This window comes from Ovis aries, chromosome 22, assembly GCF_016772045.2.
Source record: "Ovis aries strain OAR_USU_Benz2616 breed Rambouillet chromosome 22, ARS-UI_Ramb_v3.0, whole genome shotgun sequence".
Taxonomy (NCBI): Eukaryota; Metazoa; Chordata; class Mammalia; order Artiodactyla; family Bovidae; genus Ovis; species Ovis aries.
Genome location: NC_056075.1, coordinates 22,777,635 through 22,798,012, shown reverse-complemented (window position 1 = coordinate 22,798,012; position 20,378 = coordinate 22,777,635). Strand labels below are relative to the sequence as shown.

At 52.5% G+C, this 20,378-nt stretch overlaps 2 protein-coding genes and 1 long non-coding RNA gene across 34 annotated transcripts in view; 1 reads left to right on the top strand and 2 right to left on the bottom strand.

Moving 5' to 3' along the window:
• Nucleotides 1-26: 26 nt before the first annotated feature.
• Nucleotides 27-8,020, bottom strand: NFKB2 (nuclear factor kappa B subunit 2). 13 transcript variants are annotated; one of them, XM_042238743.1, is made up of 24 exons: nucleotides 7,604-7,702; nucleotides 6,587-6,699; nucleotides 6,276-6,368; nucleotides 5,912-5,993; nucleotides 5,735-5,775; nucleotides 5,386-5,484; nucleotides 5,155-5,306; nucleotides 4,784-4,890; nucleotides 4,537-4,695; nucleotides 4,159-4,263; nucleotides 3,972-4,075; nucleotides 3,757-3,895; nucleotides 3,394-3,522; nucleotides 3,057-3,266; nucleotides 2,836-2,977; nucleotides 2,366-2,480; nucleotides 2,063-2,276; nucleotides 1,740-1,909; nucleotides 1,522-1,624; nucleotides 1,242-1,393; nucleotides 1,042-1,111; nucleotides 634-806; nucleotides 409-520; nucleotides 27-310 (listed from the first exon to the last, which is right to left on the bottom strand). In XM_042238743.1, the coding sequence occupies exons 3-24, from the start codon at nucleotides 6,294-6,296 to the stop codon at nucleotides 186-188; spliced, it is 2,724 nt and encodes a 907-aa protein (XP_042094677.1). In that variant the 5' UTR covers nucleotides 6,297-6,368; nucleotides 6,587-6,699; nucleotides 7,604-7,702; the 3' UTR covers nucleotides 27-185. The 13 variants fall into 13 exon arrangements, with proteins under 13 accessions (XP_042094677.1, XP_042094678.1, XP_042094680.1 ...); XM_042238744.1 differs by lacking the exons at nucleotides 6,587-6,699; nucleotides 7,604-7,702 and adding an exon at nucleotides 7,904-8,020; XM_042238746.1 differs by lacking the exon at nucleotides 5,735-5,775.
• Nucleotides 6,652-20,306, top strand: LOC121817625 (uncharacterized). The gene is made up of 5 exons (XR_006057642.2): nucleotides 6,652-8,449; nucleotides 8,570-8,678; nucleotides 8,960-9,738; nucleotides 13,554-13,668; nucleotides 15,472-20,306. It is a non-coding gene; the product is annotated as an uncharacterized LOC121817625 (long non-coding RNA).
• GBF1 (golgi brefeldin A resistant guanine nucleotide exchange factor 1) overlaps nucleotides 14,400-20,378 on the bottom strand; it is a 124,700-nt gene continuing 118,721 nt past the window's right edge. For 19 of the 20 annotated variants that reach the window (XM_060405162.1, XM_012102849.4, XM_012102851.4 and 16 more), the window contains 7 exons: nucleotides 17,236-17,386; nucleotides 17,009-17,139; nucleotides 16,707-16,808; nucleotides 16,326-16,439; nucleotides 15,997-16,177; nucleotides 15,722-15,850; nucleotides 14,400-15,248 (listed from right to left, as the gene is read on the bottom strand). In XM_060405162.1, coding sequence (XP_060261145.1) covers nucleotides 14,968-15,248; nucleotides 15,722-15,850; nucleotides 15,997-16,177; nucleotides 16,326-16,439; nucleotides 16,707-16,808; nucleotides 17,009-17,139; nucleotides 17,236-17,386 — 1,089 coding nt within the window. In that variant the 3' untranslated portion in view covers nucleotides 14,400-14,967. Of the gene's footprint in view, nucleotides 15,249-15,721; nucleotides 15,851-15,996; nucleotides 16,178-16,325; nucleotides 16,539-16,706; nucleotides 16,809-17,008; nucleotides 17,140-17,235; nucleotides 17,387-20,378 lie in introns of those variants that run through there. The other variant, XM_060405161.1, reaches the window with a different exon arrangement.

Sequence of the window (20,378 nt, the reverse complement as noted above, 5' to 3'; positions counted from 1 at the left end):
GGACAAGCGTCACACACATCAGGGGCTGCTGTAAGTTGGGGAGGAGGCCAGGCCCCCTCCCTTTCCCATGAGAATCTTTTATTTGCCCCAACTGAAGGGTGGGCATGGGGTGTTAAATAAGAACTGGAACAGGCAGGGTCACTGTACAGAGGGGGCCCGGAAGGGGCTGGTGGGTAGGGAGCGGTTCAGTGCACCTGAGGCTGGGGGCGCCCGTGGCAGAGCCCTCCTGGCGGCTCAGGGGGTGGGCCCAGCTTCTCTGTTTCCTGTTCCACCGACTGGCTCCCATAGGCACTGTCCTCCTTCACCTCTGCTGGGGGAGTGGACGCGGGAAAGGGTGCAGGGAAGCGTCAGGCCTTAGGCCTCCCACCCTCCAAGCCCAGATCCACCTCTCAGTTACGGCCCCTTTACCTGTGCTGGGCAGCTTTTCCTGGGTCTCTGGACCCTTCAGCAGCCTCACCCCCTCCTCCAGGCCCATGTCAGACAGGGCATTCAGCAGGCCTGCCAAGTCGCCACCAGCCAGCTGAGGAGAAGGAGGAGGCATGAACCAGGAGTTGTGGTTAGGGTGTGGGATCCCTGAGGAAGCGCCAGAGATCTGAGACTGGGGCATGGAGCATGGGCCGGGGCCTGACTGACCTGGTAACTGCGCAGGAGGCTGCCACTGGGCGAGGCTGTCCTTCGATACGTGTCCACCAGACTGCGCAGCCCCAGCCGTTCTGCCAGCTCCGCCCAGCTGCCCTGGGCTCCTGGCCCGTCAAGCAAATGCTCCAGGTTCTGTAGGACTGTATCTTCAAGGGGTATCTCTGGCCCTGAAGGGGACACACACATAAACATGTTAGTTACCCCCAGAGATGGCAAAGACAAGACACCCAAATGTCACCTTTATCTCAAGGCAACCTGATAGATAGTGCAGGCGGGGCCACTGGGGCAGTGGATGGAGGATGGGGATGGAGAAAGGGAGACCTCCTTCAGTGGTCCCGAAGGATAAGAGACCGCTGTGAGCAGGGGTCAAGGGTCTGGCAGTGGTGGGGGAGAGCTCTTCACCTGCAGGGCTGGGCGGGGTCAGCGGCGGCGCCATGGTGTCCTGAGCAGCGTTTAGCAGCAAGGTCTTCACCTAGGGAGACAGCTTCAGCCATGACTACCTCCCATCACAGTACTTGACCCCAGGTACCAGCTACTCAGGACCCCATGTACAAGCCCGGATGCCCCATCCCCTGGTACTGCTAGTCCTGGGCTGGCCTCACCTTGCTACTGCGAGTGAGGTCAAGAGGTGTGTGGCCCCGGAAGCTGCCTCGAGTGTCCCTCTCAGGGCTCTCAGAATCTGAGTCACTACCAGAGGTGGGAGGCGAAGGCAGTGGGCACAGGGGCTCCTCGTTCTCTGCGTGGACGTCAGCACCTGGGGGAGGGAGATAGTCACAGGGAGGCTCCCTCGGAGCCCACGTTAAGGACTGCAAAGTGCGGGATTGGGAGGTACCCCCTTTCCCCCGTCAGCCCTGTTCATAAGCCCCCGAGGGTGGGACTGACCAGCCTTCAGAAGGAGGCGGGTGAGGGTTGGGGATCCCAGTCCAGCTGCCAGATGTAGGGGTGTGTTTCCCGCAAAGGTTCGGGCATTCACGTTGGCCCGGAGCTGTGGGGTGCGAGGGAGGGGTTGATCATAGCACTGACTGATCCACTGGGCCTCCCCCGACACCTTCACCGTCCCCAGCCCTTGGCTCTACGTCTTCCACAGTCCTCAGTCCCACCTTGGTAACGAGATGGGTGACCAACCCCAGCTCCTCCATCTCTGTGGCTAGATGCAGGGCTGTCCGGCCCCCCTGACGCTCTGCAGCCTCCACTTCAGCCCCATTCTCCACCAGCAGATCGAGGCACTCGGGGCTTCGGGCACGGACTGCCAGGTGGACTGGGTATAGCCCTAGTGATACAGGGTATTCAGCCCGCAGCTCTGCCCCTAATGTGAGCCCTTGACCAGCTGACCTCCACACCTCACATCCACTGTAGGCGCTCCCCAGATCCTCTCCCTGGTGCCCACTCTTGCCCGCTGGTTCAGATGAGGTGATGAACTCACCTTCGAAGTCGGGCACATGCAGCAGTTGGGGCATGGCAGGAACCCCACTCCGCAGCAGGGTGCACAGCATGTCGGGGGCGCTGGCACCTGCCCGGAGTGCCAGGTGCACTGCTGAGTCTCCATGCCGATCCAGCAGTGCTGGGTCTGCGCCCACCTGCAGCAGGAAGCTCACCACCTTCGTCTGCCCTGTGATCACTGCCAGGTGCAGGGGCGTCTGGGGAAGGCAGGCAGGGTGAGCCAGGCCTGCTCCTTGCCTCACCTATCTGACTTCCAACCCCTCCCCCTCACCAAGAGACCCCTCACCTGGTGCAAATGATTGGTGATATTAACCACGCCGAGGTGTGGGGCGTGGTAGATGACGTGAGCTATTTGCTCAATGACGGTGGTCTGCCCGTGGATGATGGCCAAGTGCAGCGGCCTAGGGATTGGTGGGTGAGACTCTGGCCTAGGAAGCTCAGCAACTCGTTTTGCTTTACTCTCAAAACTCCACCACCTCCATAATCTCCCTCTCTCCAGCCCACGAAAGTAAATCCTTCCGCGCACCTTTTGTGGTAAGTGCGTACTATTACTGTGCCCCTTAATCGACAAAACTGAAGTCTACAGAGATTTAAGTATCTTGAACAGAACTAGAGCGTAGCGAGGCCGAACTTGAAACTGGGTCTCCCTAACTCCGGAGCCCTGGCTCTATAGGTCCCTTCCCTGCTCCACACCCCACGACCTTGCACCGGTGGCGTGCGGAACCCTGGTCCCCGCCCGCTCTCCCGCCCACCTACGTGTCTCCGTTCTCATCCTGTGCCGTCAGCAGGTGGCGCTGTCCCGCCAGCAGCGAGCGCGCGTCCGCCGTGACGCCGTAGTCCAGCAAGGCTCGAGCGCTGCGCTGCGCCAGGCCGAACAGCCGTGCGTTGTACTCCCGGGCTGGGGGTGACAGGGGGCGTGGGTGTGGGCTAGGTCCCCACCCGCAGCGTCCCGACCGCTGGGATTCCCGAGGTCATACCTCGATGCAGCAGCTCCGGGGCTTGCTGTTCGCGCTCGGGCGTCCCGGGGGGCGCGCTCGGCTCTGCTGCTTCCTCCCCAGCATCCACACTAGGCGTCTCGGCGGCCATCTGGGCCCCACCCCCTCCTCCCGGGTAGCAGCCCATGGGGGCCGCGCCCGACTGGTAGGGGCTGTAGGCCAAGGAGGAGGGGAAAAAGCCGAGGCTGCCACCTGTGGATACAGGCAGAACTGTGGGCAGAGGGCACCAGGAGGACTCTCCCAGATTTCTTCTCCACAACTTTTCTCCCCTTTATCCCATCCTCCTCCATTGCCCTTCCTGCCACCAGCACCACCTCACCTCCTCCTCCAGCTCCTCCATAACCCCCAGCCGAGCCCCCAGAGCCTCCACCCATGTGGGAGCCACCCCCAAAGGGCTGGGAGAAGGTGGGCAAGGCTTTCCTCCGCTTCCGCTGCACCTCCTCCTTGTCTAGGGGCAGAGGGAAATGAGATGTTAAAACCCCAACTCGCACCAGCCTCAAGAGCCCTGTCCCACTCTGGTAATGGCCTTTCCCCCAAAAGCCCTCAGGCTGGCTCCTAGGGCCACCTCTTTCTGGGACATTCCCTACTCCTGATTTCACTCATGAGTCCCCTGATCTAGTTCTTGAGACCTCCAGTCAAGCCCTGGCCTCCAGCCCCCCTGGGATCTTCAGCCCAGCTCCACCTTCTACCAGAGGATAATAGGTGAACTGTTTGGAGTCAGAGACATCCCCCCCACGCTTGCGTTTCAGTTGCAGGAACACGGTTACAGGACGCTCAATCTTCATCTTGTGATAGGGAGGTGTCCGGAACACAATGGCATACTGGAGGAAGGAGGACATAGGTGTCATTAAGGCCTTACTTAATTTGAGCCCAGACCCAGCCCTGGCCCTAGGGTACCTGTTTGTGAACATCTGTGGGAGAGAAGTCCCCAAAGGCTTGCCATCCATTCTCATCATCCTCGTAGAACCGAACCTCGATGTCATCTACAGGGAAAACTGAATCTATAGGGCCATTTGTCCTGAAGCTGTGTTGCTCCCCAAGCTTGATGCCCATCACTAGCTCCCAGCCTGGGCTCCAGCCTCACCTTTCTGCACCTTGTCACAGAGCAGATAAACCTCATCTCCACCCCGCACAGAGCCAGCTGTCTTGTCCATTCGAGAAATCTTCAGGTTTGAGGCTCCAGGAGACTCTGGAGATGGCATATCAGTTACTTGAAATGATTCAATAGCCATGGTCCCAACTAGGGAGCCAGGTGCTTTGTATTTTAACAACCGCAAGAGACACAGGAACTGCCAGTATCTTCATTTACTCAGAGAGGGGACGTGACTTGCTCAAGATCACTCAGTTCATACATGGTGGGCCCAAGTTCAAACCCAAGCGTATCTGACTCCACAGTTCGAGGCTGCCCTCCACACTCCCTGTGGCACCCAGACCCAGCACCCCAGGTGGTCAGGATACTCACTGCTGTCATGTATGGGCTGGGAGATAACTGGCTTCAGGGGCAGAGAGAAGGAGCCATCACTGGCTCGAAGGAAGGCAGAAAAGCGCAGTCGCACAATGCTCAGATCCATCACCTTCTTCAGTTCCTTGGCCTCCTGCTCCAACTCTCGACGCTCAGCCTCTGGGCAGTGGGCATACATGTGACCCCTGGACTCCTCCTCTATTCCTTCCATGACCACCTCCCATGACTCCCTCCATATCCCCCATACCCGTAAGGCCCTGGGGCCTGGAGCGAAGACGCTGCCTCTGAAGTTTTTGTATCATAATCTCCATCATGTTCTTTTTAGTCACATGGAGGACACCCAGGTTGTTAAATCTGTGTGGGGGCAGGGAGAAGTCAGAGGCCTTGCGGGCAGTTCTTTCCTCCTGAGGCACCCTACCCACCGGCAAGGCTCGGCCCTGCTCTACTTCCTCTAGGAAGCTTTTCTAGTTTTTACTTGGGGCCCTGGGTTCTGGGGCCAACCAGAGTCTTTCCCCTTGGTCAGATGCTAAGCTCACAAAGGTGGGCTGGGACCTAGGACTGGCAAGCAATGAGGGGCACACCAGTGGGGACCAGAGGTAGGGGGCACCGGACACCTACTGGGCAGTCATGTCCTTGGGCCCCACAGACACTGCGCAGACCCCCAGCTCCGAGCACTGTTTGCCCACCAGACTGTGAGCATGGGCACGAGGTGGGTCACTGTGTGTTACCAGGTCCACCTCAATCTTGGCAGGTCCCTCGTAGTTACAGATCTGTGAAGGGTGAGGGCTGTCAGTAATGCCCATGGACACACTGTCCACTAGCCCACCCTCCAGCACCACCCTGGCTCACCTTGACCGTGGGATAAGTCTTCCGGCCCTTCTCGCTAGAGGCACCTGGCAGTCCTCCATGGGAAGGGCCTTCACAGCCATATCGAAATCGGAAGCCTCGCTGAAGGTGCCAGGGCAGAGTGACATTGTGACCAGGAGAAACATCCCCCCTCACCAGCCACATCCCCAGCCAGCAGTGACCATAATGACTGGACGTATGTATCCTGAATCACCACCAGGCCACTGTGATCAGCAGCTGCTAACAATCCCAACCCGAAGTGGGTCTGTGATCAGTTACCCTGCCCGTGGCCACCCAGCTACAACTGTCCCACTTGCCCCCAAAATTGAAGCCATCCCTTCTACTTGCTCACCTGCTTAGGCTGTTCCACAATCACCAGGTAGGGACCATCAGCTGGGGACAGAGGAGCCTTGCTGAGCCAGGACCTCTGAGCCCATTCCCAAGACAGAGGGCACACACACCACATGCTCCTCCCTCCTCCTCCCTCCCGCTCCCTCCAAGACAAGGGCAGGTCAGGGGACTTATTAACCTGTCTCTGGGGCTGGCTCCTTGGGCTCCACAATGGACGGGTTGAATTTGAAATCATCATATTCAATGATGCCATCCAGACCCTGGTATGGAGACAGACTGAGATGGCAGCTGATTCTGAGCCACCCCCAGAACCCTCCACCTCTCAGCTCTCTAAACCATTAGCAATCACCCCCTCTCCTAGGCAGGCCCATAAAAAAGCTCCTACTGAAACCAGTTTGCAGAGACTGACTTACAGGCAGGGTGAAATAATCTGAGGACATTAGAGGTGCAAGGGAGTAGAAGGGACTAGGACAGGCAGGCAGACAAGCAGACAGGCACAGGGGGGCAGCCGGCAGGCTTTGAGGCCAGGCGGCGTGACTCACTGGGTCGTAGCAACTGTCCATGACTCTGGGCTAGGCCCGGCTCTGTCCGGTGGCTTCGGCCGGGTTCTGTTTCCCAGAGTTTCAGGCGCCCGCCTTAGGTGGGGAGGAGTGGCGGGTGTAGGGAGAGATAGATCAGGACGGGAGTTGGGGGGAGAGAGGGGCCCAAATTTAGGGGAGGGTCCGATCTCCTCCAGCTACCCGTCCGGGTGTGGCGGGCAGGATCCGGTGGAGGGCGAGATCCGGAGTTGGGCTGGGCCAGGCCGGGGAAGGGGCAGGAAAGTTAGAACAGCTTAGGAAAGTCCCGAAAATACCAGGGGGAGGCGGGGCCAGGGGGCGGGCCTGGAAATGACGCCACTGACCACGCCCCCGGGCGGGAGGGGCGCGAGGTCGTCTCTTCGCTGGCCGGAGAGCGCCTGCAGCGTCTCTGCAAGCAGAGGGGCAATCAAACCCAGGGAAGGCCCCGCGGGGTTGGGGGGGCACCCCCCTCCTCTCTCCAGGCCGGCGCCGGGGACTGGGGGTCTTTCAAGGCCGGAGGAAGCTCCTAGTCCGGGGACCGGCCCCCCCGCCTTCCCCCTCCTGGAGCAACCTTGGGATTTTCTACCCTCAGGGAGGCCACGGCTGATTCACCCCGGGGGGTTTTGGGGGGACATTCCTGCTGTAGGAAGGCCTCCACCCCGAAGGCCTGTAGGTGGGGGCTCTTCCGAGTAGAGGGCCCCGGGGTTCTGTCCCGAGAAGCAGTCTCTGAGGCCAAGGGGCCGGAGGGGGTGTTGGGATGGGCACCTCCATTCCCTCTTCCCGAAAATCTCAACAGTCGTTGATTCCCACACCGCACCTGCTTTGGGTGCCCCGCCCCCGCCCCTGTCCCATGGCCGTATGTAACACTTGTACAGGTGTCTAATATGTTTCAGCCCATGTGCTTGCGCATTGTGTGCATGGCGTGGACATGCGTGTACAGGTGAGAGTCCTTAAGCTTATTAGTGTGGACACATGTCAGCGTGTATCTGAGGGCACAGGGGAACCTGTCGTTGAGTTTCTGCGTGGAGGGTGTGTGTCCAGGCACCTGTGCACGGGTGAGTGTGTTTTGCGTATGCATGTATGTGCGAGTCTGAATGCATGGGCGATCCTGTGCACCTGCGGCATACGTGTAGATGGACGTACGGCCCATATCTTTGTACAGGATATCGATGTGTATCCGCATGTCCTGTTCGTATGCGCGCTCTCTGAATGCGCAGATGCCGCTCTTCAGCTCTAAGGCTCGGTCAGCTAAGGACCCTCCTCCCGCCCTTGCCGGTGTCCCACCACCCAGGGGTCTGAACCCGGCCACTCACCGCGGCGGTGGCTCCGGTTCAGGATTCTCTCCCGGCCGGACCCACCTCGGACGGGTCGCGACACCTCTCCCACCACCAGGACTCCAGCCGGGAAAGCCCCTTTTCCGCCCCCGGGAGGGGGGAATTCCCGTGACGTTTCCGTGCGTCACTCGCCATGCCCTTTTTCATTGGCTGAAAGTTTAACTCCTGGACTTACACAGCCAATCGGGAGTGACTCAGGGGCGCCCCTTGGAGGAGAAATATTTGTGTAGCTCTGGAAGCCAGAGTGAGAATGACCCTCAGACAGGCACTAGCTCTAACCTGGGGACCACCCCGCTGCGGGATCCGCTGACCGAGCGCCATTCCCCAGCCGAGGCACCTGGCTCCGGTCTCCTCACACCCAGGCCTGTCCAAGCCGGCTGGCAGCCCCTGCTGCTACTCGGTTTTATGCTGCGCCTAATGCTCGGCCACCTCTGAAGTCGGGGAACCCCAGGGGGAAGCTGATATGCCTCAGCCCCTCTGGTCCCGCCCGGAGCGGGGCCCGGCTGCCGGGAAGACTTAGAGGAAGAGGAAGGAAGTTAATCTTGCAGTAGGTTCTAGAGTGCCATCTGGTGGCCCCTCTGGAGCCTCAAGGAGACTCCATAATCCTCTGTCTTCCCGGGAAGAAAGTGTCTGGACCTGAAACTTGTTTTGTAAATGACAGGTTAACAGCTGGCCAGACTTTCAGACCTGAGCTCAGGAGGTCTTCCGAGGATAAGGGAAAGGAGGTATTTATCTGGGAGACTCAGGCCTTGCTCATCGATCACGGAAGTTTGGAATATTAGAGTTGAAAAGTCATCCAAAATTATTAGTTCAAATGCCTTTGATGTAAGAAATTACCTTTTTATATAGTTTTCAATGTCTGCTTACTTTAAATATATATATATTTGGCTGCACTGGGTCTTAGCTGAGATCTTTGTTGAGATCTTCTGTCTTCATTGTGTCTAGTTCCCTGACCAGGGATGGAATCTGGGCCCCCTGCATTGGGAGTGTGAAGTCTTAGTCACTGGACCACAGGGAAGTCCCTGCCTGCTTAGATACTTCTAGCAGCAGCAAGGTCAGTACAGATTTTCACAAAGTATTGACCTCTGGGGCTGGACATTTCTGGTTGATAGAATTTCTTTTCGGGAGGTGCCATGAATAATCTCCATTTTTGGAGGTGTCCTCCCTTAGGCTCACCATGGTAGAACATAGGCTGTTGTTTCAAATCTTGCCTGCAGCTTGCCCCTGACCTTAATTATGGAATTACAGGCCTGCAGTAGCTCTGCATAAAGGGAGACTATTGTGGCCCTTGATTTGGGTAATTTCCTGTCACTTCCCTCTTCATCTTGCCTGCAGATTGAATGTGCCAGATACTATGGGAAGATGTATGTGTACTCAGTTGCTCAGTCATCTCGGACTCTGCAACCCCATGGACTGTAGCCTGCCAGGACTACCTCTGCCCATGAAATTTTCCAGGCAAGAATACTAGAGTGGATCGCCATTTCTTTCTCCAGAGGATCTTCTCAACCCAGAGATTGAAACTGAGTCTCTTGCATTTCCTGCATTGGCAGATGGATTCTTTACCCCTGAGACACCAGGGAAGCCCAAACTGATAAAGTTAAGACTCAGAGAGGAGAAGTAACACAACCAAATACATGGCTTGACAAGGGACAGAGTGAGAATCAAACCCAGTCTCTTAACTCTAGCACAAAGCTCTTCACCCTAAATTTGTATAAAGCAAAGCAGGTCTTCCCACCCCATTGTGAGACTTTAGACTTGGGTAGGAGTAGGTAAGAGTGGGAGAAATGGTCATAGTCTAGGTAGATTTGAAAGTCAGGGGCAATAAAACTTGCTTAGGAATTGGGTGTGGGATGTTGGGAAGGGGTGTTGATATAGGAACCTAGAGTTGATGAGGGGTAATTGTACATTAAGTCAGTGTAATGGATGGTATCTGAAGTTTTGACAGTGGTCATCATTACCCCACGATTGAATTTAGAGAAAAGGAGTTGACAAGCACTACACCCTGGGACATTCTGATGTTGAGAAGCTGTGGAGATGAGGAACCAAAAGAGGAAATTGAAAAGACATGGTCAGTGAGGCAGAGGAGAACCAAGAAAAACCCATGTCTCAGCCAGGTGAGAGCATTTCATGGAGGGGGTGGTGAACTATTTAGTTGAATTAAAGCTCCTCAGCTGAAGCCCAGGGTTGTTTTCTCACAAACACAGTTTCCCAGTGAGCCCTGAACACAGGTGAATACCCAAGGGCTTGAAAAGCCACATACTTTATTGTTCCTAGAATTTATTGTGAGGGGCGGGGTGATGGGGAAGTGTGCGCCCAATATTACTAACTCTGTAATTCATCTTCCCTGATATCTTTTTTATTTTTTTGGCTGCTCCATGGGGTTTGTGGGATCTTAGTTCCCCCAGCAGACATAGAACCCATGCCCCCTGCAGTACAAGTGTGGGGTCCTAACCACTGGATCTCCAGGGAAGTTCTGATATCATTCTTATGTACTCAGAAAATTCACATTTATTCTTGGTTATGTTTGTTTTTTCCCGTTTTTCTTTTATTAATTATAGTTTTTAAAAAATATTATTTGGCTATGCTGGGCCTGAGTTGTGGCATGCAGGATCTTTAGTTATGGCATGCAAATTCCTAATTGCAGCATATGGGATCTAGTTCCCTGACCAGGGATCAAACTGGGGTCCCTTGAATTGGGAGCACAGAGTCTCAGCCACTGGACCACCAGGGAAGTCCCCTTTTATTGATGTATAGTTGATTTACAATGTTGTGTTAGTTTCCAGCATACAGCAAAGTGATTCACACACACACATGCACATGCGGAGAAATAAACAGCAACCTACTCCAGTATCCTTGCCTGGGAAATCCCATGGACAGAGCAGCCTGGTGGGCTGCGGTCCCTGGTGTCACAAAGAGTTGGACACAACTGAGTGACTGAATAACAACGTACACACACATACATATATATTTTTTCAGATTTTCCATTATAGTTTATAACAAGATATTGAATATAATTGATCTATTTTATATGTAGTAGTGGGTATCTCGGAGAAGGCAATGGCACCCCACACCAGTACTCCTGCCTGGAAAATCCCATGGATGGAGGAGCCTGGTAGGCTGCAGTCCATGGGGTCAAGAAAAGTCAGGCACGACTGAGCTTCACTTTTTCACTTTCATGCATTGGAGAAGGAAATGGCAACCCACACCAGTGTTCTTGCCTGGAGAATCCCAGGGACAGGGGAGCCTGATGGGCTGCCGTCTATGGGGTCGCACAGAGTCGGACATGACTGAAGCGACTTAGCAGCGGCAGCAGCAGCAGTGTTTATCTGTTATGGGCTTCCCAGGTGGCTCAGTGGTAAAGAATCTGCCTGCCAATGCAGGAGATGCAAGAGACACCAGTTCGATCCCTGTGTTGGGAAAATCCCCTGGAGGAAGAAATGGCAACCCACTCCAACATTCTTGCCCGAAAAATCCCATGGACAGAGGAGCCTGGTGGGCTATACAGTCCACAGGGTGGCAAGGAGTTGGACACAACTGAGCATGCATGCACACACATGGTATATTATCTATTAATCCAAGCTCGTTTATCCCTGCCTGCCAGGGTCCAGACCCGGTGGATCCAGGGAATTCGAAGGGTGGACAGCGTTGGCGTGGAAAGACTTATTTATTAATATAAGATTAGATTAAGAAACTATAGTGTAGTAAGAAGATTAAGTGGAGGAAGAGGGCTGAATAGCTTGGTTTACACGGAAGGCCAATAAAATTCCAGACAAGGAATTTGCACCATCTACGTTGGGCCACCGGCGCCCGCTTGAATATCTAAGGGTGCCTCGCCTTAAGCTCCCTTTCGCGCGGGTCTTAACAGCCAGGGCAAGTAAGTAGACCTGGCGAGCCTCCGCGCCCCAGGTGGAGATTCAGCCTGAAGTTAAAGTAAAGAGCAGAGAGAGGGAAAGGGAGAGAAGAAGAGAGAGAAAGACACGGGGGTAGCCAGAGTCCCAAGAAACCAGGCCGGAGACTAGTTCGAGAAACTGGTCCGAGAAACTGGCCCCCTCCTTTATTGTTCAGAAGGCCTTTTATACTTTTGATAAAACATGGAGATCAATGGGTAACACAAAATTATGTAGCGTTCGCAACCCAGATTCTTTCCGTATATCATTTTGTATACAAAAGGTCTCAGGTGATTTACATTATCTTCTGGCCAAGAGGCTTGTTAACACTTTTGGCTCTCTTCCTTAATGAATGTTAATTTTGTTTCCCCTGAAGTGTTTTTCTTTAATCTGCATCTCCTTAAAGCATTAAAGTTACATCTCTATAGAACAAAGGTGCAGTGGGATATAACAAAGAAGGTACTTAACTCAAAGATCTAATGTTGCTAATACAAGATCTACTACTTGCATTTCTGTATACCAACTATATCTAAAAATAAAGGATATGAAAATTTGGCAGCAAGCATTGACTCAACAAATGAAACTTTTAATCAGTCCTATTCTGAAGATTTTGACTCTTCGGAAGCCCCTACATTCCTAGGATGTTTTAAGCTTCCTGTGCCTCCTGCGGTCAGGAGGCCTCAAACAATCACATGCGCAGCTGTACGAATCCTGCAGGCAGGCTAGAAAGCCATCAGAGGGTTTTTTGGATTGAAACACTCTTTCAAATGCAGAAGACTAAAGCCCTGAATTGACTTTTTCCAGAAAATGTCAGAAGAGTGGAAAAGCAGAGCACAAAAGCCAGCAGATTTTTGTTGGGGTACATGCTTAGGAATTTCCAGAGGGGTCCCTGAAGTCTGAGCATGCCTTGCGTATGTCAGCTTCCTTCCTCATGACCTTGTCACGGGCGGGATTCCTCACACTGGCTCCCGGCACCTGCCCCTCTTTCCCAGTTTTCTAGTGAAGTCTTAGCTCACCATGTAATTATTACTTCAGGTACTCGACCTTTTATTTCCACATGAGAAACTACAGAAAAATGTACCTCATTTTCGAGTTTCCACACCACCATCACTACTTTTGAGCTGGGGAAGTGTCATGTGAAAGACCATGTGGTTTAGAGTGAAACAGACCTGGGTTTGAATCTCAGCTCCCTAACTTCCCAGGAATACGGCCTCTCTGAACCATCTAGGAGAGTTAATATTTCTACAAGGTTGGGTAAGCAGTGCACTTAATATTGACATGCACTGGTGTTCCAACAATGTCACTTCTCCTTGTTAGGATCTCAGGCCTCTGGGCTTTTTGAAACCTGCTATCCTAGAGTTCTTATAGGAGACACTGTTAAGCAGCATTTCCTTCCAGATTATACTATCTTCCCAGAGGCTTTGTCACTTCCACGTCATAGCCAGTCTTTCTTGGTCAGAATTAAGGCCTGCGTACTAGATCTTCTTGTAGCTTCCCTCACCTGACAGCACAAGTGAGGCTATATGTCAGCTGATTTTTCTATACCAGAGTAAGACTTTCGACAAATGTTTTCCTTTGCTTGCCAGTGGGGTGGGCTTCAGTTTGCAATCACCCTAGCTTCTTTCCTAATATTTCAGACCAAGGGCTACAGACTTTTCATATCCTTTTGTTCACAGGATAGATTTTGGATTTCTATATGTTAGTTTATGTTGTCTCCCTCACAACATGTTTCCCTTCCTTCAGAAGCTTCTGAAGGCAGAGCTGTGGGGCTCAGAAGGGAGAACAGAGATGTTAGAGTCAAAGCCAATGGTCCAAGTGTCTACCTGATTGTAGGTCCAGGCTTTTCTGCACCCATACAGAAAAGAGCAGGTGAGGCATTCAGTCTTACTCATAATTTTCCCAGGGGCAAGGTTTCAGGTTAGTGTGGAAAGCAGGCATGGTCTGGATTATTTGTAGATGGAAGGGAAGTGAGAGAAACTAGTGCAGGAGCTGCTGGACTCCTGTTAGTATTGTTCCACATCCGGTTGTTTCCGTTTCCACAGTGGTGCACCCAAGCGAGGCACTGACAGACATCCAGACCCATCCATGTGGTTGTGCTGAGCAAAGGGAAGACTGAGAGGCTGAATGATCACAGACACAGCTGGGCCCAATGAAGAGGTGAGCGCCCCCAAGTCTCCAAGAGGGAGGCCCACTGGTACTACTCTCCACCCTTTGGTGGAAGGGACTGTGGTGAAGGAGGAAGTCAAGATGATGGGAGATGCTTCACTTGGGAAGGCTTAATAGCATTCTGCATCCCACCCACAGTAGCTCAGCCCTGCAGAAGCCATGCTGCCTGCCCCATGCACACTCCTTTTTGTCTTATCCTGATGCAAAGGGAATGAAGAGAAGGGTTTCTCCAATCACGCTTCAGTGACTGGGCTGTTTGGAGGCTACAGGATGGGAAAAACATTTCCATGCTCAGTTACGGGCCAGAATGCCCTGTGTCCAGAAACACAAGCTCACAGCTATGGGCAAGGTAGCCTCCCACCCCCTAAGGCCCATGGGCTCCTTGTGCTGCTGGACTATGAGGCACACCTGAGGGAAGCCTTCTGAGTAATAACAGCTCAGCCCTGGCTCACCTTCCCCCTGCCCCAGCCTGAGCTGTCACAGTTATCTCCACTGGAGCAGTTAGGGAAGAGAACTGTCAACCCCCAGCACATCCGTGGTGACAAGGGAGCACTGCTCTGATGGTGGTGGTGGCGGTGGGGGCGTGCGGAGGTGGGCAGCAGCAGTGGTGAAGGAATCCTGACCATGGTTGGTAGGCTCGGCCTCTGTTCACGTGAGGGCCTACATATCCCAAAATACGGTACCCACAAGCTCAAGAAGGAAACTAGAAGAAAAGGCCGTGATGTTGGTACTAAGACATTTATTACATCATAAAAAGTCCACTGTTTTCCTGTTTTTCCATATGTACATGCTCCGGGGGGCAGTTCTTTTCTCCAGTCCCACCTGCCCACTCTATGGCGCAAATCAACTCTCCAAACTGACCAATTAATAAAAGAGGAAAAACTAGAGGTGGTAGTCCAGGGCTAGTGGGAGTGGGGCTGGGAGAGGGAAACAAAGTGCAGAGTGGTTGACTGGGCTCTCGATGCCTGACACGGACAGGACGGGCACAAGGGCGGGCACTGCAGGGCTGGTACAGTGATGCCTCCCTCCTTGGAGCTGCCAGGCTGCAGGTGATACCTGAGTGTGCTCTCAGGTTGGACTCCCAGAAATGGAGAGCAGAGGAGGAAGGTCCCACAGACTATCTGTGGGTCCTAGGAGGGGCCATAAAAGTTCTATTTCCTATCCCCATCCAAAAAGCAGTGACAGCCACTTAGGCTGGGACTGAAGAGTCTGTGGCCCCTGGGACAGCTGAGAGTGGGGCCAGGGACAGCCTGCTTGGAAGTACTGGTCCTGATAGCTGAGGAGCCTGCCTTAGTTGACCTCAGAGGTGGGCATGGGGTCTGTGGAACGAGGTGTGGCCAGGAGGGGCACAGGTGAGGTGGCCTCAATGAGAGCAGGGTTGAGGATGATGGGCAGAGTCATGGGGGGCACGCCCACCTGCAGAGGGGAGGCCAAGGGCTGCAGGATCAGTGGGGACTGAGCCAGCGGTGGAGGCCCATCTGGGGTAGGGCTCAGCCTGCTGGGGCTGGACGCCACTGGTGATCCAGAAGAACTGCTGTTAGCAGGTCGGGGGCCCTCGGGCTTCTCAAAGTCTAGAGGAAAGCAAGGTGGCTGTAGTCAAACCCCCTTACAGTCCGCAGCTGGTTTACCACACTTCTGCTCCTCCCCATTCCTGTGAGCAAAATGACTCCTCCCAGTCTACATAGTTGAGATTGTCTGCTTGAAACTTATTCCAGTGTCCAGTTACCTCATACCTACCCACTCCCCCGACTGTTGTACCTCCAGTCAGATTAATTTTGGTCTGCTTTTTACTAGCATCCCTGAAGGGCACCTCTACCTCTTCATCCCAAGTTCCCAATCCAGCCTTCTTCTCTGAAGCCTGCAAATCCCGGGCAGCAAGCTCATCAGACCTGGCCCTGCAGTCTCCCACAGGAAGAGCAGGTAAGCTGGATCCTGTGGCTCCTCCTTTCCCCTGGCTCACTGCCTGTGCTCAGCAGCAGTCATAAAGTACTCTGGGCCTCCTCTTAGGCCTTGACACCCAGCAAGCTCGCTCAGAGGGACTCACCACAGGTCCCCAGCTCAGAGGGCATGTCTGGGGGAGGTGGATGGCCAGGGCTTCTAGTGTCACCAGCAGCAGGAGTCAGGTGTGCTGAGGCCAGCGGTTTTGAGGCATGAGGCTCCATGGGCACAGGGTCTGGGGATGGCAGAGAATCCAGATAGCAGCTCTCAGTGCGTTCTCTGAGTAGTCTTGGCTGCCTACTAGACTTCCCACCTACCCAGGGCACAGAACTAGTTATTAGCTCCAGACTCTCTCTGATGAAGTTGGCCGGAGCCCCCTACCCTGGATGACCGTCTGCTTGAACAGCTCATCTCGCAGGTGGGGCAGGAAACAGTCAATGCGCTCCCAGGTGATCTCCCAGAGGGCTGAGGGGCTGCCTCCTCGGGCATCTGCACTGTGGAAAATCTCTGCTGTGTCCATCACCAGAAGCATGTTCTTCAGAGACTCTGGAATGGCCTCTGACTGCAGATGGCAGTGGGACCATGAGAATGGGAAAAAGGATATGGAGGAATATGGTAAGGAGGAGACAGCCACCAAGGGGGAAACAGCAAGTCTTCCCAGAAGGCAGGAGAGGTCACAGGCAGCAGCATTGGGCTGAGGCAGAACGTACCAGTAAGTCACTGGAGCCTGCGTGCATGTACTTGTCCATGAAGTCCAGGATGGTCAGCCAGAGGGCCGCAAAGGTGGAGAGTGACAGCAGTGGAGACAGGTGCTGCAGAAAGACCTATGGGCCCCAGCTCCTTTCAGCCGAGAGGAAGGTAGGAGCCTTCTGCACCCCTCTCCATGGATAGGAGGCAAGCCTTCTCGATCTTTCATGGGAATCCTGGATCAGAGACTCCTCTGAATTCCAAAATCCTCCTGGGTCCTGCTGAGTCTCTACAGCTGGGGGTCATAAGTGCCTACACTACATCTCTGGGTCCTCCCAGGCTTCTGAAGTGGCAGGTGTGGAGAGAGTGGGTGTAGGTACAGGGTAGTAGGGTGGTGACAGTACCTTAGAGAGCAGGGTGGAAGCCCTCATCCGTGTCTCCTCCATCCCACCCACATCCGCAGGGCTGATGTTCTCCAAGAGCTTGGTCAGTAGAGGAAACAGCACCTGGTGGGTAAAGAGTCAACGTCTCTCCAGAGGGGTCAGGTGGAAGCCTTGCCCACCGGCCCCTGGGTTGGGGAGTGTGGGTACAGAGCAGGAGGGAAGGTATAATCAACTGAGGATTGACATTAGTGGCTCTTCAGGCTGCCAGGGGATCCCTGTCTTTAGGATTTGCCCTTTACCTTAAGACTAGAGGGAAGGCCTACCTTGTTAAAACAGGACTCCCATTCCAGAGCATCTAACTTCTGAAGATCATGTACCAGCAGTGCTCGCTGCAGATACGTCAGTGCCTGCATCCTCACCTGCCGGCGGGCATCACAGCACAGGCAGGCAATGCCTAAGAACAAGAACAGGCTCAGATCCTTCAGGCATCCTGATCTTGGTAGTTCCTAATCACCAGCTCCACCTCTGCCCCTGCTCCCCTGAGGTTTACCCTGCAGTAAAGGGCACCAGCAGTGAGCCCAGAGGGTGCGTGAATCAGCTTCAATCTTCCGGCCGCCTGTCTCCAGGTGGCGCTGCTCCTCCGCCCATGAGCTGTAGATAGAGGCTGCCCTTGTGTGCAGAGTGTGCATCAGATCTAGCAACTGGGATCACAGGAGGGGCAGGACACAAATGGGGTTAGGTCTGCTGGAGCCCCTCCCCAACAGCCCACTCCCACTGTCCCTGACTGAGTCCTCAAGGGAGCCCCTAGGACTGATCGCACCACACTCCTCTCACCACTCTCTCCAACTGTGTGAGCTGGGTGTCCTACTCCTGACCAGTGTTTTCCAAAGATAGGTATTACTCCCAGTAGCAGGGACTTGAGGTGTGTGCACTAAGAATTTAATAACAATTACATAGTGAGAAAGGCACTTTCTTTTCACTTCTCTTTCACCCTGATGACAGATTAAGCCTCATATTCATTAATCTCATTTAAAAAATGGCAAATCTCAGGCTCAGAGGCTTTGACAGGCAGTACCGAAATCAGATTGATTACATTCTTTGCAGCCAAAGATGGAGAAGCTCTATACAGTCAGCAAAAAGACCGGGAGCTAACTGTGGCTCAGATCATGAACTCCTTATTGCCAAATTCAGACTTAAATTGAAGAAAATAGGGAAAACCGCTAGACCATTTAGGTATGACCTAAATCAAATCCCTTATGATTATACAGTGGAAGTGAGAAATAGATTTAAGGGTCTAGATCTGATAGATAGAGTGCCTGATGAACTATGGAATGAGGTTCGTGACACTGTACAGGAGACAGGGATCAAGACCATCTCCATGGAAATGAAATGCAAAAAACCAAAATGGCTGTCTGAGGAGGCCTTACAAATAGCTGTGAAGAGAAGAGAAGCAAAAAGCAAAGGAGAAAAGGAAAGATATAACCATCTGAATGTAGAGTTCCAAAGAATAGCAAGAAGAGATAAGAAAGCCTTCTTCAGTGATCAATGCAAAGAAATAGAGGAAAACAACAGAATGGGAAAGACTAGAGATCTCTTCAAGAAAATTAGAGATACCAAGGGAACATTTCATGCAAAGCTGGGTTCAATAAAGGACAAAAATGGTCTGGACCTAACAGAAGCAGAAGATATTAAGAAGAGGTGGTAAGAATACACAGAAGGACTGTACAAAAAAGATCTTCATGACCCGGATAATCATGATGGTGTGATCACTCACCTAAAGCCAGACATCCTGGAATGTGAAGTCAAGTGGGTCTTAGAAAGCATCACTATGAACAAAGCTAGTGGAGATGATGGAATTCCAGTTGAGCTATTTCAAATCCTGAAAGATGATGCTGTGAAAGTGCTGCACTCAATATGCCAGCAAGTTTGGAAAACTCAGCAGTGGCTACACGACTGGAAAAGGTCAGTTTTCATTCCAAACCCAAAGAAAGGCAATGCCAAAGAATGCTCAAACTACTGAACAATTGCACTCATCTCACACGCTAGTAAAGTAATGCTCAAAATTCTCCAAGCCAGGCTTCAACAATATGTGAACTGTGAACTTCCTGATGTTTAAGCTGGTTTTAGAAAAGGCAGAGGAACCAGAGATCAAATTGCCAACATCTGCTGGATCATCGAAAAAGCAAGAGAATTCCAGAGAAACATCTATTTCTGCTTTATTGACTATGCCAAAGCCTTTGACTGTGTGGATCACAACAAAGTGTGGAAAATTCTGAGAGAGATGGGAATACCAGAACACCTGACCTGCCTCTTGAGAAATCTGTATGCAGGTCAGGAAGCAACAGTTAGAACTGGACATGGAACAACACACTGGTTCCAAATAGGAAAAGGAGTGTGTCAAGACTGTATATTGTCACCCTGCTTATTTAACTTCTATGCAGAGTACATCATGAGAAACGCTGGACTGGAAGAAACACAAGCTGGAATCAAGATTGCCGGGAGAAATATCAATAACCTCAGATATGCAGATGACACCACCCTTATGGCAGAAAGTGAAGAGGAACTAAAAGCCTCTTGATGAAAGTGAAAGAGTAGGGTAAAAGAGTTGGCTTAAAGCTCAACATTCAGAAAACGAAGATCATGGCATCCAGTCCCATCTATTTCATGGGAAACAGATGGGGAAACAGTGGAAACAGTGTCAGACTTTATTTTTTGGGGGCTCCAAAATCACTGCAGATGGTGACTGCAGCCATGAAATTAAAAGACGCTTACTCCTTGGAAGAAAAGTTATGACCAACCTAGATAGCATATTCAAAAGCAGAGACATTACTTTGCTGACTAAGGTCCGTCTAGTCAAGGCTGTGGTTTTTCCAGTGGTCATGTATGGATGTGAGAGTTGGACTGTGAAGAAGGCTGAGTGCCGAAGAATTGATGCTTTTGAACTGTGGTGCTGGAGAAGACTCTTGAGAGTCCCTTGGACTGCAAGGAGATCCAGCCAGTCCATTCTGAAGGAGATCCGCCCTGGGATTTCTTTGGAAGGAATGATGCTAAAGCTGAAACTCCAATACTTTGGCCACCTCATGCAAAGAGTTGACTCATTGGAAAAGACTCTGATGCTGGGAGGGATTGGGGGCAGGAGGAGAAGGGGACGACAGAGGATGAGATGTCTGGATGGCATCACTGACTCGATGGACGTGAGTCTGAGTGAACTCCGGGAGATGGTGATGGACAGGGAGGCCTGGTGTGCTGCGATTCATGGGGTCGCAAACAGTCGGACACGACTGAGTGACTGAACTGAACTGAACTGAGTGTATGGACAGATGTAGTAATTTTTGTTTTCATTGCTTTTCTAAGGTTATTCTATTTAAAGCAATTAGTTCTCCATTTATTTAGTGGTATAAAGTCTGCTCATAAAATAAACGTTGTATGTTTTGAACAGACAACAGAATAACTAGAAAGAAACAAAAACTGGTGGCAGTGGTTCCCTCTGTTAAGAACTTAGCAGCTAGGGACAGGAATGGAGTGGGACTTTTATCTGTTTACCCATTTGTACCTTTTGAACTTTGTACTATGTGCATTAGAATTATTTATTTAAAAAATAAACTATAACTTTAAAATTAAGCAAATGAAGACTTACAAGTAGCCTTGGATAGGGAAACAGTGGGGGTGCTAGCCGAGGACTTGGGCTGGGAA